This window comes from Nannobrachium achirus (assembly GCF_963921795.1).
Source record: "Nannobrachium achirus genome assembly, chromosome: 7".
Taxonomy (NCBI): domain Eukaryota; kingdom Metazoa; phylum Chordata; class Actinopteri; order Myctophiformes; family Myctophidae; genus Nannobrachium; species Nannobrachium achirus.
The window spans coordinates 64,155,377-64,175,839 of NC_137816.1; the positions used below are offsets into that span (position 1 = coordinate 64,155,377).

Below are 20,463 nucleotides of genomic sequence, written 5' to 3' on the forward strand. Positions count from 1 at the left end.
TCACAGCGCATCACTTCGTAGCCTACTTTCCTGAGCTAACTTTCGCTAAATTATTCACTCAATCAAATGATGTGTACAGGTCCGTGTCCGAGGACTTCTCCTCTCCGATGCAGATGATGTCATCGGCAGCACTGGTGATTTTGAGTGGCACCCCCCGGAGAGCAAAGATGACTCTTTCTTTGCGCGTAAGTTGTGCACATGCAGCACACATTGCGCGCGTGCACACACACACACACACACACACACACACACACACACACACACACACACACACACACACACACACACACACACACACATGGAAACAGAACTTTTCATTCAATTTGAGGAGTAAATCATTTATTTTATTTTGGTATGCGTTTTCAGAAGCTGATCAAGGAAGTGCTTCTCTGTCAGGCACTGGGACACAGAGACCTTCAAGCAAAGGAACAGGCAAAGGTAAGATAAAAATAATGATATTTTATATATATATATGTGTGTATATATATATATATGTGTGTATATGTATATATATATATATATATATATATATATATATATATATATATATTATATGTATATATATATATATATATATATATATATATATATATATATATATATATATATATATATATATATATATATATACACATATATATAAAATATCATTATTTTTATCTTACCTTTGCCTGTTCCTTTGCTTGAAGGTCTCTGTGTCCCAGTGCCTGACAGAGAAGCACTGGTGATGGAAGCACTTCCATCACCAGTGCTGCCGATGACATCATCTGCATCGGAGAAGTCCTCGGACACGGACCTGTACACATCATTTGATTTTGGTGCCGCCTCTTCTTCCTCCGTCTCGTACTCCGTATCCGTCTCCGGACGGGGCAAATTGGCGATTAGAAAGGCATCCATGGTGGTCTGACCAGGACCGGGGTTCGATGGAGGCCCTCTAGCCCCTCTACCTCGCCCGCGTCCAGGGCAGGATCGGGCTGGTTCGCGACGGGAACCAGAACTAGAGGCGACCGGTGAACCATGGCTAGCCGTCGGGCGCTTGCTGTGCCCGGCCGGGGCCTTAGGCTTCCGCGGTGAGGGCATGAAACCCGCTCACAAACAACGGAAAAAGAAAAAGAAAACTACACGAATGAAACTATAGGATTACTGATCTACTGACACTAAACGGCACTGGAATTATCTGTCTCTCTCTCTCTGTGTGTGTGTTACACCAACGCTCTCCTCATCACACTGAGGTAAGTTCATGTTGAAACTTTTATAACATTTTGAGTGTTGATTTGTCAATGCTTTCATCTGGGAGGTGTTGCTGTGTTGTTGATGTGTTTGTGTTGGCTTGAGCTTCACCGAAGCCATTGTCGAAGCCTGGTGCACCCCGCGACCCACCCAACCCCTCTGGCCCGATTCTCGGACTGTGAGGAGGTCAGCCCATGTCCCTGAAAAGATACCGCCCAGACCACAAAGGAGAAACCCTACAAGGGTCTGCTACATCTGCAGCAAAATACACAAGAAAAGGAGTGAGACCTCATTCTACTGCCATCTGTGTCTTGTGCCTTTGCACAGGAGGCTTTGTTTCGAACGGTACCACGCAGAGATTGACTATGAGCATGCAAGCGGTGCTCGACGTCGATGATAGACAGACACATTTTGATGACATGAGTGTAGACATACTGTGTACCGATTTGCGTGATTTTAGGGCAAATTCTGTAGGAGCAGTGTCCAAAAATGTGTTTGAAAAAATCGGCCTGATGGTGGCGCTATATGGGACAGATCCATTTTGATGACATGAGTGTAGACATACTGTGTAGCGATTTGCGTGATTTTAGGGCAAAATCTGTAGGAGTAGTGTCCAAAAATGTGTTTTGAAAAATTGGCCTGAAGGTGGCGCTAAATGAGAGCTCCATGTTGATGACATCAGTGTAGAGCAAGTATGTACCGATTTGCGTGATTTTAGGGCAAAATTTGTAGGAGCAGTGTCCAAAAATGTGTTTTGCAAGAATCGGCCTCAAGGTGGCGCTAGAAGAGGGGCATGTGAGAATTGGGTGGAGGTTGTAGTTTGGCAGGCAAGGAGTGTGTGTGCAAAATTTGGCATGGATCTGGGCAACGGTTGCGGAGATACGATGTGACGTGCAAAAGTGTGACGTGTGACGGACGGACAGACAATGTGCCCATTACACTGTAAGAAAATATTGTTTTGTTTCAGATCATAAAGTAAGCATCTCATGTAATAAATAAAGAGCTGTGAGTAAAAAAAATTAGTTGTTTGCTTGAAAAGAGACCATTCACAAAAACGTATTTTTCTCCAGTTGTTATTCTGAGAGGGCTTGGTTTTGGTGAAACAAGGGTTTTCTGTGGAAACTAGAAGTTATCCTCTTTCATCTGGGCCATGGCATGACATAGTCATCATTAGACAGAATTTAAAAAAAAATGGTAAACATGGTAAGAAATCAAGAAATGCTTGGCAACCTAGCTTGATAGTTCACTTTTAATGGTGGCAGTCAATGAGTTAAGAGTGAGTTAAGAGCTACAATCTATTTTAGTTTTTTCGCTGGGGAATGTAAACAGACCCGCATCGCATGAAGTAACGTCCGTTAAACGCAGCACTTCCGCTAGGAATTGTGGAACACACCGGAAGCCCTATTGTCTACAGGGTGCCTGGACCCAGGGTATGGCAGCTGCCTACCCCTGCCATACCCAATTGACGCCCCTGGTGCATGTGAGTGAATCCAGGATATTAGTCTGGCTAATGCCAGGCTATTGAAGGCCACTTCCGGGTTCTCTTTCAGCCTGCTGTTCCTGACCCAGCAGACGTCGCTATTTCACCTTCTACCGGTCATTATAATCTCAATAAAGGTCAATGAGGTTTTGGGAGAACTTTACATTTTGTTTTTATTACCTTAGTAAACCTTTCCATAATCACTTTAGTTTTTTTTTTCTAATTTGAAAATCTTCTTTTTTTAAATCATCATGATATGCGTTTAGTAAATTATGTTCCCAATCATTTAAAAATATCATTGATATGATGAATGATAAAGTAGGCTATGTTTCTAGGGCTTCTGCTGGTTCTACCGAGTGAAGACAATAGCAATAATGTCCAGTAGCATTTCAAGATGGCGATTTGAAATTGCTGAAAAACAGGTCCGTAGAAACCAAAGGTGTCACTTTGTCCATTGTCCTTTTTGCGGTCTATGAGCGCGACAAGCTCACAGCGTGTCGCGTTAATGCGGCATGCGGGAGGCAAATATGTATTTTGCGCATGTGTGACCGTATCCCTACGTGAACACTGTTCTTACCTGGCGGCGGTGAGCAGAACTGAACTGAAGACAACGACGTCCACGACCGTTGACCATCTGAAGAGCAGACAAGAGAAGAACACCATCACAATGCCATCGTTTCATCATCTCACATTAACAGACAACACACACTCAAAACAAACAAACTACCTAAAGCAAATGCTGGTGCCGAAAAAAACAAAAGAAAAAAGGAAATGTTAGTAAAAGAGGATGTATGTTGAAGTGATGAGGTTCAGAAACTGCTACTTTTGCGGCTTTGGCTCAGGAGTTCGCAACTTGCTTAGAAAAGCGCTATAAACAAACCTCTGGCATAATGTCAATTACGCTTCTACCATACACCTGTAGAAAGTTATTTGTTGAAACCAACGACGTTGACTAAACCTGAATCGCTATAATGCACAATTATGAAACAGGAACATGTATGTGCAGTACGTCTTCTGGCCACCAGATTGGACACTTTCCCAACATGCTGTGTGATTTGATAGCCTACTACGTGTAGCAATACGTGAAAAATCACACCTGGTGTGATGTGAGTGGTGCTATTTATGAGACAGGCGGTGTCAGGATGAGATTACAATGACAGTGATTGGATGAGAGGTCAGTGACTGTGATTGGGTGAGAGGTTGAGTGAGGGACAGTGATTGGATGAGAGGTCAGTGACTGTGATCGGACACAGGAAGTGGACACTAACAGCAGCCTCACCACATTCTCCCAGAGTATGTGATCCTGCTGAGACCAGGAACAAAGATATGGAAGGACATAGATAGAGAGAAGAGAAGAAAGCAATAAAACAAACATGTACTAAATCAAACTGAAGAATATCAGCAAACAAGGCATTCAGAATCAAATGGAGCATTCAGAAGCGTCACAAAAGATCCACAAGCTCTAAACATGGCGCAAAGCAACACATTTTGAGCTTGTAGATCTGGAATTGAATTTGACATATGACACACGACAGAGACAACATGAAAGGTATGTGCAAGTATATCGTCGTTGTCGCCAACTTGTCGGGTGAAAACCTTGTATGTCCAAAACCGTTTGTTTTGCATTTATCATTTTAAAATGATTTAACTAGTGAAAACAGCCGATCTACAAGCACACAACGCCTCGCACAGCGAGGCGTTGTGTGCTTGTAGATCTGCTGATCTGCTGTGAAGCAATGCTTTACTTTGCGATAGAACGTACAAATTTGAAACTTGGAGATACAAGGTTTCCACCCGACAACGACGATATATTTTGATAATTGAACCTGTTTCTATTCTGTGCTCCTTTCAATTCCTCTATCTCTGACCTCCTCTCTTCTTACCAAATCTATAAAATGATGCACGCATGAGAGAAAAAAAGAAAGAATAATTTCACCCTGTAATGTGACAAATAAAGTTAATTCTATAATTCTGATACTGGAGTTCAGACTGAGCCACAGATTAGAAGAAAAAAGTATGTAGGCCATGAGACCTTAAATAATTCTATCCATCATCAGGAATACAAGTCTAACCAACCTAAGGGAAGTGAATTGAGATATTATTCACTGCGATAGGCTTTCATTAAATTGAGTTGAATACACTTTTGAGACCTCTTCTCGTGTCTCCTCCTCTCCTCTTTGCCACTTAAATGTCATTTTCTATGAAGTATGAACCATGGTATTTTAATGTGTGTCTGAAGTGCTGAGAAAGGACTAAGAAAGATTGACATACTGAGTACTTTCTATGTTTGGTAGTACAGTACTTTAAGTACATTTTGACCAATACTTTTGTACCTTTACTCTGGTAAATTTTGAATTCAGGACTTTCACTTGTAAGGGTGCCCTCACACCAAAATACCTATGAGAGTGGAATCCGCATTCCGCCAATGCATTTCAATGAGAGTGAAGCGGTTTCATGCCAGCAGAGGATTTCTGCAAAAAACGCTCCCTTCTCATTGAAATACATTGGTGGAACGCGGATTCCACTCTCATAGGTATTTTGGTGTGAGGGCACCCTAACAGAGTATTTCTACATTGCAGTATTGATACTCTTACTGAAGTACAAAAAAAAAGAGTACTTTTTCCGCCACTGATTTAATTTACAAAATGTGTATTGGTTAAGAAGCAGAAGGTTGTCTCAGCAGCTGGCTGCACATGGTTTAATCACAGCAAGACAACTCATGCACATCAACATCACACCAGATGGCCATGGAAATGATTCCAAGTTAGAGGGAGACCACATAGGTAGAGACGTCACGCTAGGGAAAAAACACTTCAAGTTAACTAAAGCGAGAAAGAAATATGTCGATTTGCAGGGTTCAAACAGACTGTTTGGGAAACACACACAAATACACACAACCACACACGCCACACAGAGCGCGCACACACACGCGCTAAATGCACACACGCACACACGTACGCATGCATAAAGTAAAGGACGCACACACGCACGCACACATGCGATATAACAAACTGGAACTTTTTGCAATTGCAATTTGTGGGTGGTTTTCTAAGAAGCATTCATCCTCCATCTCCTACTGATTATGAAGATTTAACCCCTTAATTAACCCCATACATCCAAGAGGAACAGTCCCACTCCACCATTGCATGTTTTTATAATAATCTCTTGTTCAACGTGTGAAAAACAAAGCATGCTAGCAAAATTAACTTTATCTCCGCTCAGGCATTAATTCCGCCGGCCCTGTGCGTGTGCCTGTGTGTGTTCACAGCTAATCTCACACAATGCTAGGCCTTTCAGCGTCATATTTCTTATCTGAGAACAACGATAAACTGATCTAAACAGAGAACAAAAGTGCGTATTCATAGGATTATTCAAATAGAGAGAAAAATATATATATTCTTTAATGAAATGCTAATCTCCTTCAGATGATGTTATTATCTTTATCTGGTGTAGAATGGATGATCTCTGGCAAAGAGATTTGAGGCCCTATCTTGTGGGCCAGCCTTACCCCTTATGCCTAAACCTTGTATTATTATTAAAACGTAGAGAGGCTATTTTCAATATGAGTTAGGGACTCTGGTGTAAATGGGAAGCAGTCAGAGTACTGGAACTCAAGTCTGCTTCAAGTAGGTCGGGAGTGGCTTATGTCCGGTATCAGCCGGTAACATGCAGGAGTCTGTCCCCGTTACAATGCACTAGATCCCTAGGAGATGGATTGCTGAGGTGGAGCGCCACACCTACCATCAGCTCCCAGTACTTGCCGCACCCGAGCCGTGCTACTCATACGCTGAGATGCTGGTGCCCGGGATCGTATCCATGACCATGTGGTCCAAAGGCGAGATCTCTACCGACTGAGCTCCCCACTCCAGTTTAAACATTAAAAAGACTTGTCGTCAGACAGATGCGCAATTTCAGAAAAGAATACGGGGTGTCAAAAATAATTTACCATTTCTAAAATAGGGAAAATAGTGGATCTAAAAGCTCTCAACGTTGAGAGCTTGTAGATCCTCTATTTTCGCTATTTGTTTCTGGACGAAAAGAGAAAATGTTTGAAAATGTTCACTTATAATGACGTTTCCAAAATAGGGATGCCACGTCGAAAGTGGTTAATAAATTAATGGTTGCATTACAATAAAAGGCTTGTCTAAATTATATGGATGAGCATCGATTTTCATGAAATCAGATTAATCTGCAAAAAAACTATTCAGAGTCGGGTACAATTATGCATACAATAACTGAATTTGAGGTTAAATGTGAACACTAGGGGGTGGCATTTCCCCAGTAGTCAGGTCCAGTACCTGTTCCCACGGTGCTGTACACATCAGTACCTGTTCCCACGGTGCTGTACACATCAGTACCTGTTCCCACGGTGCTGTACACATCAGTACCTGTTCCCACGGTGCTGTACACATCAGTACCTGTTCCCACGGTGCTGTACACATCAGTACCTGTTCCCACGGTGCTGTACACATCAGTACCTGTTCCCACGGTGCTGTACACATCGGTGCCGCTGTCGAACACAGAGTCGTAGGTGATGCTGGGGATGGTGGGGGACGTGGGGCTGTTGTTGTCGTCTGTACTCCTCAACTTCCTCCTGATCTTCACCTGTCCATCACACACACACGCACACCGCACGCACGCACGCACGCACGCACGCACGCACGCACGCACGCACGCACGCACGCACGCACGCACACACGCACACATGCACACATCTCAGCTTGTGTGCAGCAACCACAGTCATAATATAAGTTGGCGTTGACGTACAATCCACGACCACATTGGGCCGGTGGATTGTAAATCAACGTTGCTGTCATATTTGCAGGGGAACCTGGCCTTAAAGACAGGGTGAAATCAAAAACATGTTTTTCACACTTTTAGAGCATATCTGTAGTGATAATATGGCCATACCTAACACTAGATGCCAAAATTTTTTTTGAAAAGAAACAATTTTTGTGTATATTTATATCAAAGGTCCCTAAATAGGCCATTCTTAATTACTTCCTGTGAACAGAAATTCAAAAAGTGATGACCCTAACCCTAACCCTAACCCAATATAAATGAACCTTTGATTACATTCACCTGTTTGTTTCCCATTGCTGGCTCCCATTACTCCCATTACTCAGATTTTAAATCCCATCGCCTGAAGGGCTGGTCCCCTCGGATTGGTTCAGAAACACACAGGCTTCCTTTTCAAACTGAAACTTCAAAATAAAATACCCAAAATAGTCATTTCATTGGGTCTTTAAAGGAGAATTTCAGCCCAGCAGGGAATCTAACCTCTAAAAATGCTTATTTGGTCTCCCAAAAGATGGTCCAGGTGTTATTTTTTACAAAAGATGCAATATGTTCCATTTTGCGTCCATCTGTACTACCTGACCAGGGCTTCAGACAATATCGTTTGGATAATTTGTTAATCCGCGTATTTATCTTGCTCGAAAGTCCTTTTTCTCGCTACATGCCTGCGGATGAAGCCTTGTATCAGTATGCATTGCTTATTTCCAAGCTCCGCTATTACGCCATATTGTCATAAAGCCGTGAACTTTGAACCCCTGTTGAAATCTCTTGTCTCACGCTACTTCCAGGAGACGTGGGCCTGTTGTTGTCATCCGTACTCCTCAGCAGTGTTGGGCAATATTACTTAGGAGAGTAATCGTTACTTATTACTTATTACTCCTTGGAAAAAGTAATAATATTATATTACTTATTACTTGGAATCAAGAGTAATATGTAATATATTAAGTTATATTACTTTTTTTTTCTTTTCTGCAAAATCTGTTTAGCCAGCTCCTTTTAGAACTGAATCCAATTTATTGGAACAATAAGAGTCTCTGGGATGCGATTAAAGAAATTATAATTGCAGGCTTTGTAATTAATTCATCTCAATTAATCACATTTTAATCACACATCAATATTTGACCTGGGAACAGTTAGAAACTTTTTTAATGGATTTTGGTATAGGCCTACAAGCGAATCAATTAATAATTAAGACATATAATATATAACCCAACAAAACATTGCTTATTTTTTATTACATTTAAAACTCTCAGCTCTGTTGAAGACGCCTGCCTATATTATCCTTAAATAATATGCTACATATTTTCTTTTCTGCCTAAAAAGTGTAGGCTATTTTAGACGTGAGGTGCAGGGGCTCTGGGTGTTCCCACTCACCCGATCCCCAAGTTATCATCCCATATATTGGGATGAAATCAGCAGCACATTATCCCATAGCTATGGCCGGTTTGGGCCCAATCGCCCCAGTTAGTTGGGGCTTTGGGTCGTTTATTAGCCTTTCCTAACGCTGATAGAATGTGTTGTTTGGGGCAGATCAGCCTTCATTATGGGCAACTCGGTCACGTGACCGATGTCATCATGTTGGCGGTGGTTCGAATCTACTTGATTTTCTGAAATGATTTCCACCCCTTTTTTAATCCCAAAAGCTTTCCTGTGGCATTTTCGTGCCGACGTCTTTATTAGTATCAATAAAAATCCAACCCAAATGTGGTTATTCCTCTAGCTGATTCCCGCACCGCCCCACGGCCTGTGGGCCACGGGATCAATAAAGGAATCTATCTACCAATCAGTCAAGTCTGTACAACACGGCTTTTTAATGTAGGTCTACTTTTTTTTTTTTTTAAATCGTTTTCGTACGTGTCAGCCTGTATTATGACATTCCAATTCTAATTTTAACATGTTAGATAGTGTAGTGGTCAGTGCTGCTGGCTCTAAGGATTTTTGCCTCTTACCAAATGCAAATGGTAAGGCAGGTTCGAATCCGGGAGAGGAAAGACGTGGTCATTTAATGATTTGACTGCAGCGTCTCTCCATTGGCTTTTTTTTGCTTAAAAGTACATTTGATATAACTAATATGTATAAATAATGTAAATATAAATAGATAATTGCGACCGTAGGTCGCATTTACTACCAAAACCTCCACCGGCTGTCCGTCTGTCTGTCTGTGAGTCAGTCACACTTTTGCCCTGCTCATATCTCCACAACCGTTGCCCCCATCCATGCCACATTTTGCACACACACTCCTTACCTGCCAAACTACAACCTCCAAGGACCCCCGGAGCTTCAGGGACCCCCAGGTCCCTGGGGGACCCCCAGGTGTAAAAAATGACCAAATGTGCAAAAATGACCAAATGACCACCCCAACGGGGCTGCTCACGGGGAATTCCTGGGGACCACCCACTCCTGCTGCTCCAGAAGGGATGCAAAAGTGGTGACGCCCCCAGTGGAGGACCCCCTCCACTGCAGCTCACATAAAATGCCGTAACTTGGCCTAGGAGCGTCCGGGAGAGCCGGGGCCGGTACCTATTCGTCCGCCAAGGCAACGCGGAGACCCCACCCCTCATTTCTCACATGGCCCTCTTCTAGCGCCACCTTCAGGCCGATTTTTAAAACACATTTTTGGCCACTGCTCCTACAGTTTTGGCCCTAAAATCACACAAATTGCTACACAGTATGTCTACACTCATCCCATCAACATGAATCTGTCCCATATAGCGCCACCTTCAGGCCGATTTTTAAAAACACATTTTTGGACACTGCTCCTACAGATTTTGCCCTAAAATCACGAAAATCACTACACAGTATGTCTACACTCATGTCATCAACATGGATCAGGAAGATTTTGGAAAAACACATTTTTGCCCTATTTGTGGAGATAAGTGACCTACGGTCGCTTATCTCCCGATTAGGGAGTCTTACTGGTTAGATATAAATGCAAGCAAGCTGTGACCCTTGTTTGGAATGTTATGTGTCTGTCATTCAAGCTATTTTTGGCAAATAGATTTGGTAGAGAGTGAAAAAAGTATCAAGTACGTATATTATTGCGACCGTCAGGTCGCAGTTACTATCAAAACCTCCATCGCCTGTCTGTCCGGGGGGGCTGTAAATTAAAGTATCAATGTTCGGTGCAAGTTACACTTTATTCTGACTCGCCTTTTGACGCTGAATCCAACTAACCCGGTCTCGTGTCTCTACGACGCTCCTAACTCCAAAGGTCAAGGAAAGGTCAATCTAGGCTTCAAAACGGGCCCTCTGTCCTTAAAATCAATAGAAAATTAAAAAAAAATCCTTCTGTTTCAGGCAGGGCAAACTTTTCATGTTTGAAGGATGCCCGATCCAACGGAATTGGTTTCGTGTCTCTCCGACACTTTAAACCCTTTCCGTTTGCGAAAAAGACACGAAATTTGCGCGCCACGAACACGATGACACATTTTTTGGGATAAAAAACACTTATTCCGACTTACTTTTTGACGCCAAGTCCGTTGGTGCTGGTCCCGTTGTGTGAAAATCTTTCGGTCCGTTTCTAACACTCCTAGAAGGGCTAGCGCGGGTTCTAGAGGGCGTAGAGACAAAAGGCAAACAGATTCTTGATCCGCTCACCGAGACGAACGCGCTGATGTGTGTTTCATTTCTGAGCGACCCCTAGGGAGATAACTCTAATTCCAAATAGGGTTAGCGTTCACTCCGTACAGGAACATCGTAGGGAGATGACACACACGTCAGCGTGTTCGTCTCGCAGAGATGAACGCGCCTATATAACTCTCCTCGCACACATACACTCCTGTGAGGAGATTGATATCTTTGGCGTGCTGGCCAAAGCCCTCTAAGGGCTATAGACTCTATGAGCCTTGTGAAATTGGAGATCCCAGGCGAAAGAAGGTTGTAGAGGAACATGTGAGACATCAAAACGTTCGTCTCGGAGAGCACTACAACATATCTCAGAACCGAGTTCTGACGTCTTATCGTCTTTGAGTTGTTAAGGCTAAAAGGCTAACCCTAGGCTAACTAGGGTTGGCGTTGGTTCACGAACCGATGCATCTCATGGGCTCAACTTTTAGTATGTTGTAGAGCGCATTGAGATGCACGCGTGGATATGTTTTTCGTTTCTGTGCGATATTCCCGGTGCGACGCTAGGTTTAGCCTTCTTTAAATTACTAGAAAATCACAATAGAAATATTGGTTTACTGAGTGTCGACCTGAGGCTTAAAATTACATGTAGTTTTGGATAAAAAATATACCGGAACACCTAGTGACCCGGAACTACCTAAAACACACCAGGAAGTGGCTATTTGAGGCACTTCCTGTTACTCGATTGAAATAAAACCTGTATATTCAGATTCAGCGCACCTTTTTAGGGGTGTCGCGTCCACAGGAAGGGGCGGAGCCATTTGCAACCAAGTCCTATATTCATAGCTCCTCATTACCTTTCATTTGATATGTGGTACGTCTCTATCAGCCTTAGTGGTAAAGTGGTGCTAAAATTGGCTCTACATGGTTCTCATCGCGGTTCACTAATATTCTCTGTATCGTTCCAATTTTAGCCCAAAAATTGAGAGAGAGAGACGTGAGAGAGAGAGAGAGACAGACAGACGGACGGACGGACGGACGGACGGACGGACGGACGGACAGACAGGCGATGGAGGTTTTGATTGTAACTGTGACCTGACGGTCACAACAATTGACTCTACATGGTTCTCATCGTCTTCTCTAATATTCTCTGTATCGTTGATTGATTTGGTCATGTTTGCACTATTTGGCGGCGGTGGCAGGGGGTCCCTGGGGGTCCCTGGGGGTCCCTGGAGGTCCGGGGGTCCTGAAGGTTGTGGTTTGGCAGGCAAGGAGTGTGTGTAAAATTTCACATGGATAGGGGCAACGATGGCGGAGATATGAGTAGGGCAAAAGTGTGACGTGACGTGATGTGACGTGACGTGACGTGACGTGACGTGACGTGACGTGACAGACTGGTGGACGGACTGACGGACGGACAGACAGCCGGTGGAGGTTTTGATAGTAACTGCGACCTGACGGTCGCAATAATATACGTACTTGATACTTTTTTCACTCTCTACCAAATCTATTTGCCAAACATAGCTGATCTACAAGCTCACTTATAATAGTAGTCTTAGTAGATCAATGCACCATTTAACAATATGGTAAATTGAGAATAAAAGTTATTAAGCCTCTTATAAAAACTCATATTGAATGACAGACACATAACATTCCAAACAAGGGTCACAGCTTGCTTGCATTTATATCTAACCAGTAAGACTCCCTAATCGGGAGATAAGCGACCGTAGGTCACTTATCTCCACAAATAGGGCAAAAATGTGTTTTTCCAAAATCTTCCTGATCCATGTTGATGACATGAGTGTAGACATACTGTGTAGTGATTTTCGTGATTTTAGGGCAAAATCTGTAGGAGCAGTGTCCAAAAATGTGTTTTTAAAAATCGGCCTGAAGGTGGCGCTATATGGGACAGATTCATGTTGATGGGATGAGTGTAGACATACTGTGTAGCAATTTGTGTGATTTTAGGGCCAAAACTGTAGGAGCAGTGGCCAAAAATGTGTTTTAAAAATCGGCCTGAAGGTGGCGCTAGAAGAGGGCCATGTGAGAAATGAGGGGTGGGGTCTCCGCGTTGCCTTGGCGGACGAATAGGTACCGGCCCCGGCTCTCCCGGACGCTCCTAGGCCGAGTTACGGCATTTTATGTGAGCTGCAGTGGAGGGGGTCCTCCACTGGGGGCGTCACCACTTTTGCATCCCTTCTGGAGCAGCAGGAGTGGGTGGTCCCCAGGAATTCCCCGTGAGCAGCCCCGTTGGGGTGGTCATTTGGTCATTTTTGCACATTTGGTCATTTTTTACACCTGGGGGTCCCCCAGGGACCTGGGGGTCCCTGAAGCTCCGGGGGTCCTTGGAGGTTGTAGTTTGGCAGGTAAGGAGTGTGTGTGCAAAATGTGGCATGGATGGGGGCAACGGTTGTGGAGATATGAGCAGGGCAAAAGTGTGACTGACTCACAGACAGACAGACGGACAGCCGGTGGAGGTTTTGGTAGTAAATGCGACCTACGGTCGCAATTATCTATTTATATTTACATTATTTATACATATTAGTTATATCAAATGTACTTTTAAGCAAAAAAAAGCCAATGGAGAGACGCTGCAGTCAAATCATTAAATGACCACGTCTTTCCTCTCCCGGATTCGAACCTGCCTTACCATTTGCATTTGGTAAGAGGCAAAAATCCTTAGTGCCAGCAGCACTGACCACTACACTATCTAACATGTTAAAATTAGAAGTGGAATGTCATAATACAGGCTGACACGTATGAAAACGATTTAAAAAAAAAAAAAGTAGACCTACATTAAAAAGCCGTGTTGTACAGACTTGACTGATTGGTAGATAGATTCCTTTATTGATCCCGTGGCCCACAGGCCGTGGGGCGGTGCGGGAATCAGCTAGAGGAATAACCACATTTGGGTTGGATTTTTATTGATACTAATAAAGACGTCGGCACGAAAATGCCACAGGAAAGCTTTTGGGATTAAAAAAGGGGTGGAAATCATTTCAGAAAATCAAGTAGATTCGAACCACCGCCAACATGATGACATCGGTCACGTGACCGAGTTGCCCATAATGAAGGCTGATCTGCCCCAAACAACACATTCTATCAGCGTTAGGAAAGGCTAATAAACGACCCAAAGCCCCAACTAACTGGGGCGATTGGGCCCAAACCGGCCATAGCTATGGGATAATGTGCTGCTGATTTCATCCCAATATATGGGATGATAACTTGGGGATCGGGTGTCCCACTAAGGAAAGTAGGCTTTCAACTCCCTGAGGGTGCTGAGGCCTGCTTGCACCCTCATTTTGGCCAGGGAGCACCCCCACCTCAGTAATTCCCGAAATTTACATTATAATACAGTAGATCAGCATTGGCTGGCCACAACTGGTTTGGCACACACTCCCATTGGTATGCAAATTTAGCCTTTTGTTTTCACTTGGCCGATTTGAGTTGGGTAGCCTTCACTTAAAGCATAGCACCCTCAGCCATTGTGGGCTGCCGCCGGCCCTGACATGAGGCTTATTGAGCACAGACAGTGGAGGCTACGCTAACTGGCTAACAGCAGCAACTCAGTCCGCAGTGCTCCACGGTGGTCCCGCTGAGCTCCGCGGACGGTCCGCGGCGCCCCCGCGACGGACCCCTCCGCGGCGGACCCCGCGGCGGACCCCTCCACGGCCGAGAGGAGTGCTTGTAGATTGTAAATGTCCCATCCATGTAAGCGCGTCACACGCTGTATATGCTCTCTCTGTGACTGTGACAGGCAACGCAGCGCTGACACTGGTCCATGCACTGGTCATGACATAAGCAACGTCATAACGCGCAAATGACTGATCTACAAGCTACATCGCATCTCTGTAGATGTATGTTGATGTCTTGTAGATCTGTTCTTTTTCTGCAATCGGCTAAAATGGCTAGTAACGGAGTAGCGAGGCTTTTTTTTTGCGGAGTAAAGCGTTATATATTACCATTTTTTTTAGAGTAATACCTTACACTACTCGTTACTGGAAAAAGTAATAATATTACAGTAATATATTATTAGTAATTCGTTACTGCCCAACACTGCTCCTCAGTGTCCTCCTTATCTTCACCAGTCCATCACACACACAAGGTTGAGACCTTTTCAGGCCGCGACCCCCAAAATAATCATATATCAACTGGGGACCCCCACCCTACAAGCACTAAGAGTTGCGGCATAACATTTTGTATAACACGGTTCTATTGTGAAAATAGCAGATCTACATGCTCACAACGCCTCGCACGAGGCGTTGTGAGCATGTAGATCTGCTATTTTCACAATTTCTTTACGGCAATAATGGCGGAGCTGGGTAGAAATAAATAATGTTTACTGACTCTAGGCATTATACCCTGCAGACAAAGAGTGAAAAACATTCCTTTTGAGCGAGATAAATACACAGATTAACAATTTATCTGATCACTCCTATCTGAAGCCCTGGTCGGGTAGGAAAAGTCGAGACAAAAATGGATTATATTGCATCTTTTGAAGCAGTACTTTTAAAGATAAGAAACACTTCTGGGCCGAAAGTCTCCTTTAAAGAGATATTTCACTTTCAAAACAACCTTTGGTCATTTTATCGTCTATTCCGGCTTTTATGAACACCCTGGACAGATTTTAATTTGCCTCATCCAATATTTAGATATTTGATGTAATACTTGAGCAGGCCGTGTTCTTCTTTCTTTTATTTTTAATAATTCTTTGGGAAAATTGAAAAAATGAAATACAATAAAAGATTATTAAAAATACATGAAAAAAAAGTTATCAAAAGAACACGGACTGCTCACGTATTAAGAGGGTATTATGAGTCACCAGAAAAGATAATGGGTGTTTTTAATGAATCTATCATGGTTAAAATGTAGTTTGAAGTTACAATGGGTGTGTATGGGGCCCTCCTCCTGGAGGAGGACTGATAGCATTTACATCAAATATCTAAATAAGTAAATATTGAATGAAGCAAATTAAAAACTGTCCAGGGTGTTCATAAAAAGCCTGATTAGACGACAAAATGACCAAAGGTTGTTTTGAAAGTGAAATATCCCTTTAACGCCACCGTGACAGATATGCCCACGAGTTGACCGGGTTACCGATTTCTTGGGCTTGGGGCTGGACACCGAGGCGGAGGGGAGGAGAGGCTTCTTTCGCAGGAACAGCTTGAAGGTTGCCGACTCCTGGTTCTCTACGGCGAAACACCTCCACGAAGTCTGCAGCAGAGGACAGACAGCGGAGAGAATACATTAATCAAACTAATGAATAATTCCAACTCGTGGAAGTATAATCAGGATTAAAATTCGAGTCGCCCCGACGATGATGGCTGCACGGATAGACCTTTATTGATCCTGTGGAAATTCAGTTGTCATAGCAGCAGCACCACAGTGAGTAATGAAACACAGATACAGGTAAGGGTAGAGAGAACACACACAGAATAAGTTAGTAGGGTAACACTAATTTAAAAAAGTTATAACATGAAAAGACTTAGAAAAGTTTGAGAACCAGTGTTGTAAGTGACACTGGCCGAGTTTCCCAAAGCGATTTTAGCCCATCGTAGCTCACGCATGGTCGTAGAGACCAAGCCCTGACCGTCATGTTCTTGTGTTTACATGGGTTTGGGCAGAGCGATTTATTTAGCCCCCTACAACTACACCATCATTCAGATTTAATAATCTGAATGTGCTTAATAAAGTCTCAAATGTACGGTACGGCTTTCTATAATTACCCGTATCGTCCGTGTTCTTTAATAAGAAGCCTTTTTATCCGATCGCGTTCTGTTTTCCCATGTATTTCCTGGCGTTCCCCATGTGCACCAACCCCATTGACATTGGTGAAACAGACAGTGATCAGATAAAACGGCTTCTTATTAAAGAAAACGGAGGATACGGGTAATTATAGAATGCTGTACTGTATTTAGACAGGTGTGAGATTTTATTAAGCACTTTGTTTGTGAAATCTGAATGTTGGTGTAGTTGTAGGGGGCTAAATAAGTCGCTCTGCCCGAACCAATGTAAACACGGGAACATGACGATTGGGGCTTGGTCTCTACGACCATGCATGAGATGCGATGGGCTTACGATGGGCTAAAAAAGCTTTGGGAAACCCGGCCACTGTCTGTGTGAGACAGAGTGTAAATGAAGGATTACTTTCATTCTTCTGGTCTATGTTTGGCTCTGTGTGTCAGTGGTGCAAAGTAACCAACATTTACTCAAGTACTGTACTGAAGTACAATTCTGAGGTACTCCAAAACTTGTACTTCTGCTCCACTACATCCCAGAGGCAAAGATACAGTATCTATCTATAAATGCGACAAATCTCTGTCTGTCTGTCTGTCTGTGAGTATGTAATCCGCGTATCTCGAGAACCGTTCGTCCCACCGGCTTCAGATTCGGCACGCACGTTTCCCGCCGCGGCGCGGAGTGCAGTGCCGGGCCTCGACCCGACCCGACGCACGTTTTTTTCGAACCGGCGCAAAACGTTCAGAATCTCCTGTCAACAATCAGCTCCTCTCTGGAGCTGATTGTTGACATCAGGCTGTTCCGGAGGAAATCTGCGCAAGCGCTGACTCATTGTGACATCACTTCATAAAAGGCTCTGACATCACGTACGCCACATGAGTCAACAAAAAATCTCTGTGAATGTGTATGTATGTATGTAATCCGCGTATCTCGAGAACCGTTCTTCCCACCGGCACGCGCGTTCTCCAGATATGGGCATAAAATGAATGCCCGAATGCGGAGCTGATGTCTGACATCAGAGTTTTCCGCAACCGGTACTGTGTGTGCAGAGATCTCCATATATGGGCATAAGGGGACAAAGGCAAACAGATGGTCAAAACGGGTCCTATGACAACAGGTATGCATCAGAGTTTTCCGCAACCGGTACTGTGTGTGCAGAGATCTCCATATATGGGCATAAGGGGACAAAGGCAAACAGATGGTCAAATTTATCTGCCTCACCTGGATCAGGATGGCTGCTGCAGGGATCTGTCTGTTGAAGTGCTTCTGTCTCTGCTTCTGCTGCACCTTCAGGGCAAACCCTGAGCCCAGGATCCCCTGTGATCAAACAGCAGCGTAAGCTGCACCGAATCAGCTATGATCCACAAATACACACTTTTACTTTATACCTCTGCTCTGTTTCACTACTGTAGTCCAATAGCAGAAACACCAGCAGAGCCGTTTCTGGGCCCATGGGGGCCCTAAGCATGATTCTGCTATGGGGCCTTCCAGCAGGCGCGAGCATTGCGAGCGCCCGCGAAAGAATAATAGGCTTAATATTTTTTATCGTTTTTTTAATCCATTTTATAATGGAAATATATATATATATATATATATATATATATATAAATTAATAAATAAAAAACGACAACAACAGGCAACTTATTTTTGATTTTGATTTGTTCTTTTCTTATTTAAATAAAAAATTAAATCTTCCCCATAGGGATGCTGGAACACCTGCAGCACCTCTAGTTCCCATGCTGTTCCCACGCTCCTTCACAGTGGCCACTGTGCCAAAACATCACATTCACTTTCTCTTTCAGCAGTGTGGAGATGCGCGGAAGCAAAGAAAGTTACCACAGTTTGATTTGATCCTTGCTTAGTCAATTATGAAGGGATTTTAAAAATTAAAACGTCTCCATATTGCTTGGGAAGTCTACTTCGTAGAGAAGGACGCATTTGTGATTCGCTAATCGCGAGATTTCGCATCGCGATTTCGGTTTGAAAACGATTAACCATGCAGCAGTAGTTCTTTTCTGCTGAGGAGGGGGCGGTAGGGGGCCTTTTGATCGGCGGGGGCCCTACGCAGAGTGCGTAGTCTGCGTATACGGCCCGCCGCCACTGAACACCAGACACGCAGCCCACAAGGCAAAAAGATTATATTAATTTACCTTTTTGTCGTACTTCTAAGCATAAATCCTTCATCACATTTAGTGGCCCTCAGTTGTGGAGCTCTCCAGATGCATCACTTAAGTCATCACTATCCTTTGAAACATCTAAAACAATATCTAATTTCTTCCTCACTTCAGTCCATATGATTAAGTTCTGATGTTTAATCTTTTTTTTCCCTTTCTCCAATTTTGGTGTTTTCATTTCTTTATTGCACTGCTGCTCCCCTTGTAAACGTGTAGTTCTTCTGTATTGTTCCTATTGGATTTTAATCCATGTAATGATCTCTTCCATTTAGGAAAGGATTCCAAATAAGCCTGCCGGTTTCTTCCACACTCAGTAACCTGTTTTCTGTACAGTATTGTTTCTCATTTTTTATAACAATGTGCTAATAAACTAAACTAAATGTACTGAGGGTTATAGCAGCATTAGACAAAATTCATGGAAATAAATGAATGAAGTTAAGCCGGCGTATATAAACTATTGAACTGCATACAGTTATCTTAAGTCTCTATCAAAGCCACAATTAACATTACTCATTATCCCAGATTGAAAAGTATTATAAACCGATTAATGAGATGAACATCCGTCTGAAGCTCTATGTTGTAGCGTACTTACAGCTCTATGTTGTAGCGTACTTACAGCTCTATGTTGTAGCGTACTTACAGCTCTATGTTGTAGCGTACTTACAGCTCTATGTTGTAGCGTACTTACAGCAGGCAGAGCAAAGAAGGAGATGGCAAAGACAGAGAAGCAGGATGCGATGGTTTTTCCCACCCAGGTCTGCGGGACCTTGTCTCCGTAGCCTATAGTGGTCACTGTCACCTTTGGAAAATAAAAATAGCACAACATTATGCAAGTACAGGCACAGCCCTTGTGGAATGTAATGCATCCTACTGTATGTGACTATACAGTATGGTTCTCAAACTTCATTAGCTGTAACTTCATCCATGGTACCCTGTGAATGACATTGTTATTTTACAGCACCTTACACATTACGGTGCAGAGACTGCAGACACAGAATATCTGTTTCCAATTTTCATTAGGACAGATCGAAAATGACTTCATAATTGACCTTTAATCACTTGCGTTGTTAGCTTGTAGATCAGTATTTTTGGTGAAGAGTTTTGTTGTAGATTGAAAAGGAACATACCAAGTAGCCTACAAGTCTGTTTTATTAAGTATAGAGGATAGAGACCATTTGCATGCCATTCGTGTACATTGTCGCCTCTAGAGGCTACAGTTGGGATGGCGTATCTTTCTAAATCCACCATCTTCAATACTACTACTACACATGCTACAGTAGGCATGTACCTACAATTCCCCACCACAGGGCGTCAGCGTAGCTGCCAAATTCCGTAGCGCCGTTGCTGTCCACGGCGTCCTTCTCCGCCAGGTACACAAAGTAGGAGGAGAAGATCAGGCCCAGGAAGCCGATGTATAAAGTCGTAATCAGTTCCTGAAACGCATGTCCACGAATACAATGACACTGTTCAGTTTATGAA

At 43.4% G+C, this 20,463-nt stretch overlaps 1 protein-coding gene across 1 annotated transcript in view; it reads right to left on the reverse strand.

Moving 5' to 3' along the window:
• Positions 1-20,463, reverse strand: part of kcnq1.1 (potassium voltage-gated channel, KQT-like subfamily, member 1.1) — a gene marked incomplete at both ends in the record, with an annotated part of 86,710 nt that overhangs the window by 17,414 nt on the left and 48,833 nt on the right. Inside the window, 6 exons of the mRNA XM_080730393.1 lie at positions 3,288-3,344; positions 7,159-7,315; positions 16,169-16,285; positions 18,032-18,127; positions 19,673-19,783; positions 20,277-20,417. Of these exons, the coding sequence (XP_080586519.1) occupies positions 3,288-3,344; positions 7,159-7,315; positions 16,169-16,285; positions 18,032-18,127; positions 19,673-19,783; positions 20,277-20,417 (679 nt within the window). The remainder of the gene's footprint in view (positions 1-3,287; positions 3,345-7,158; positions 7,316-16,168; positions 16,286-18,031; positions 18,128-19,672; positions 19,784-20,276; positions 20,418-20,463) is intronic.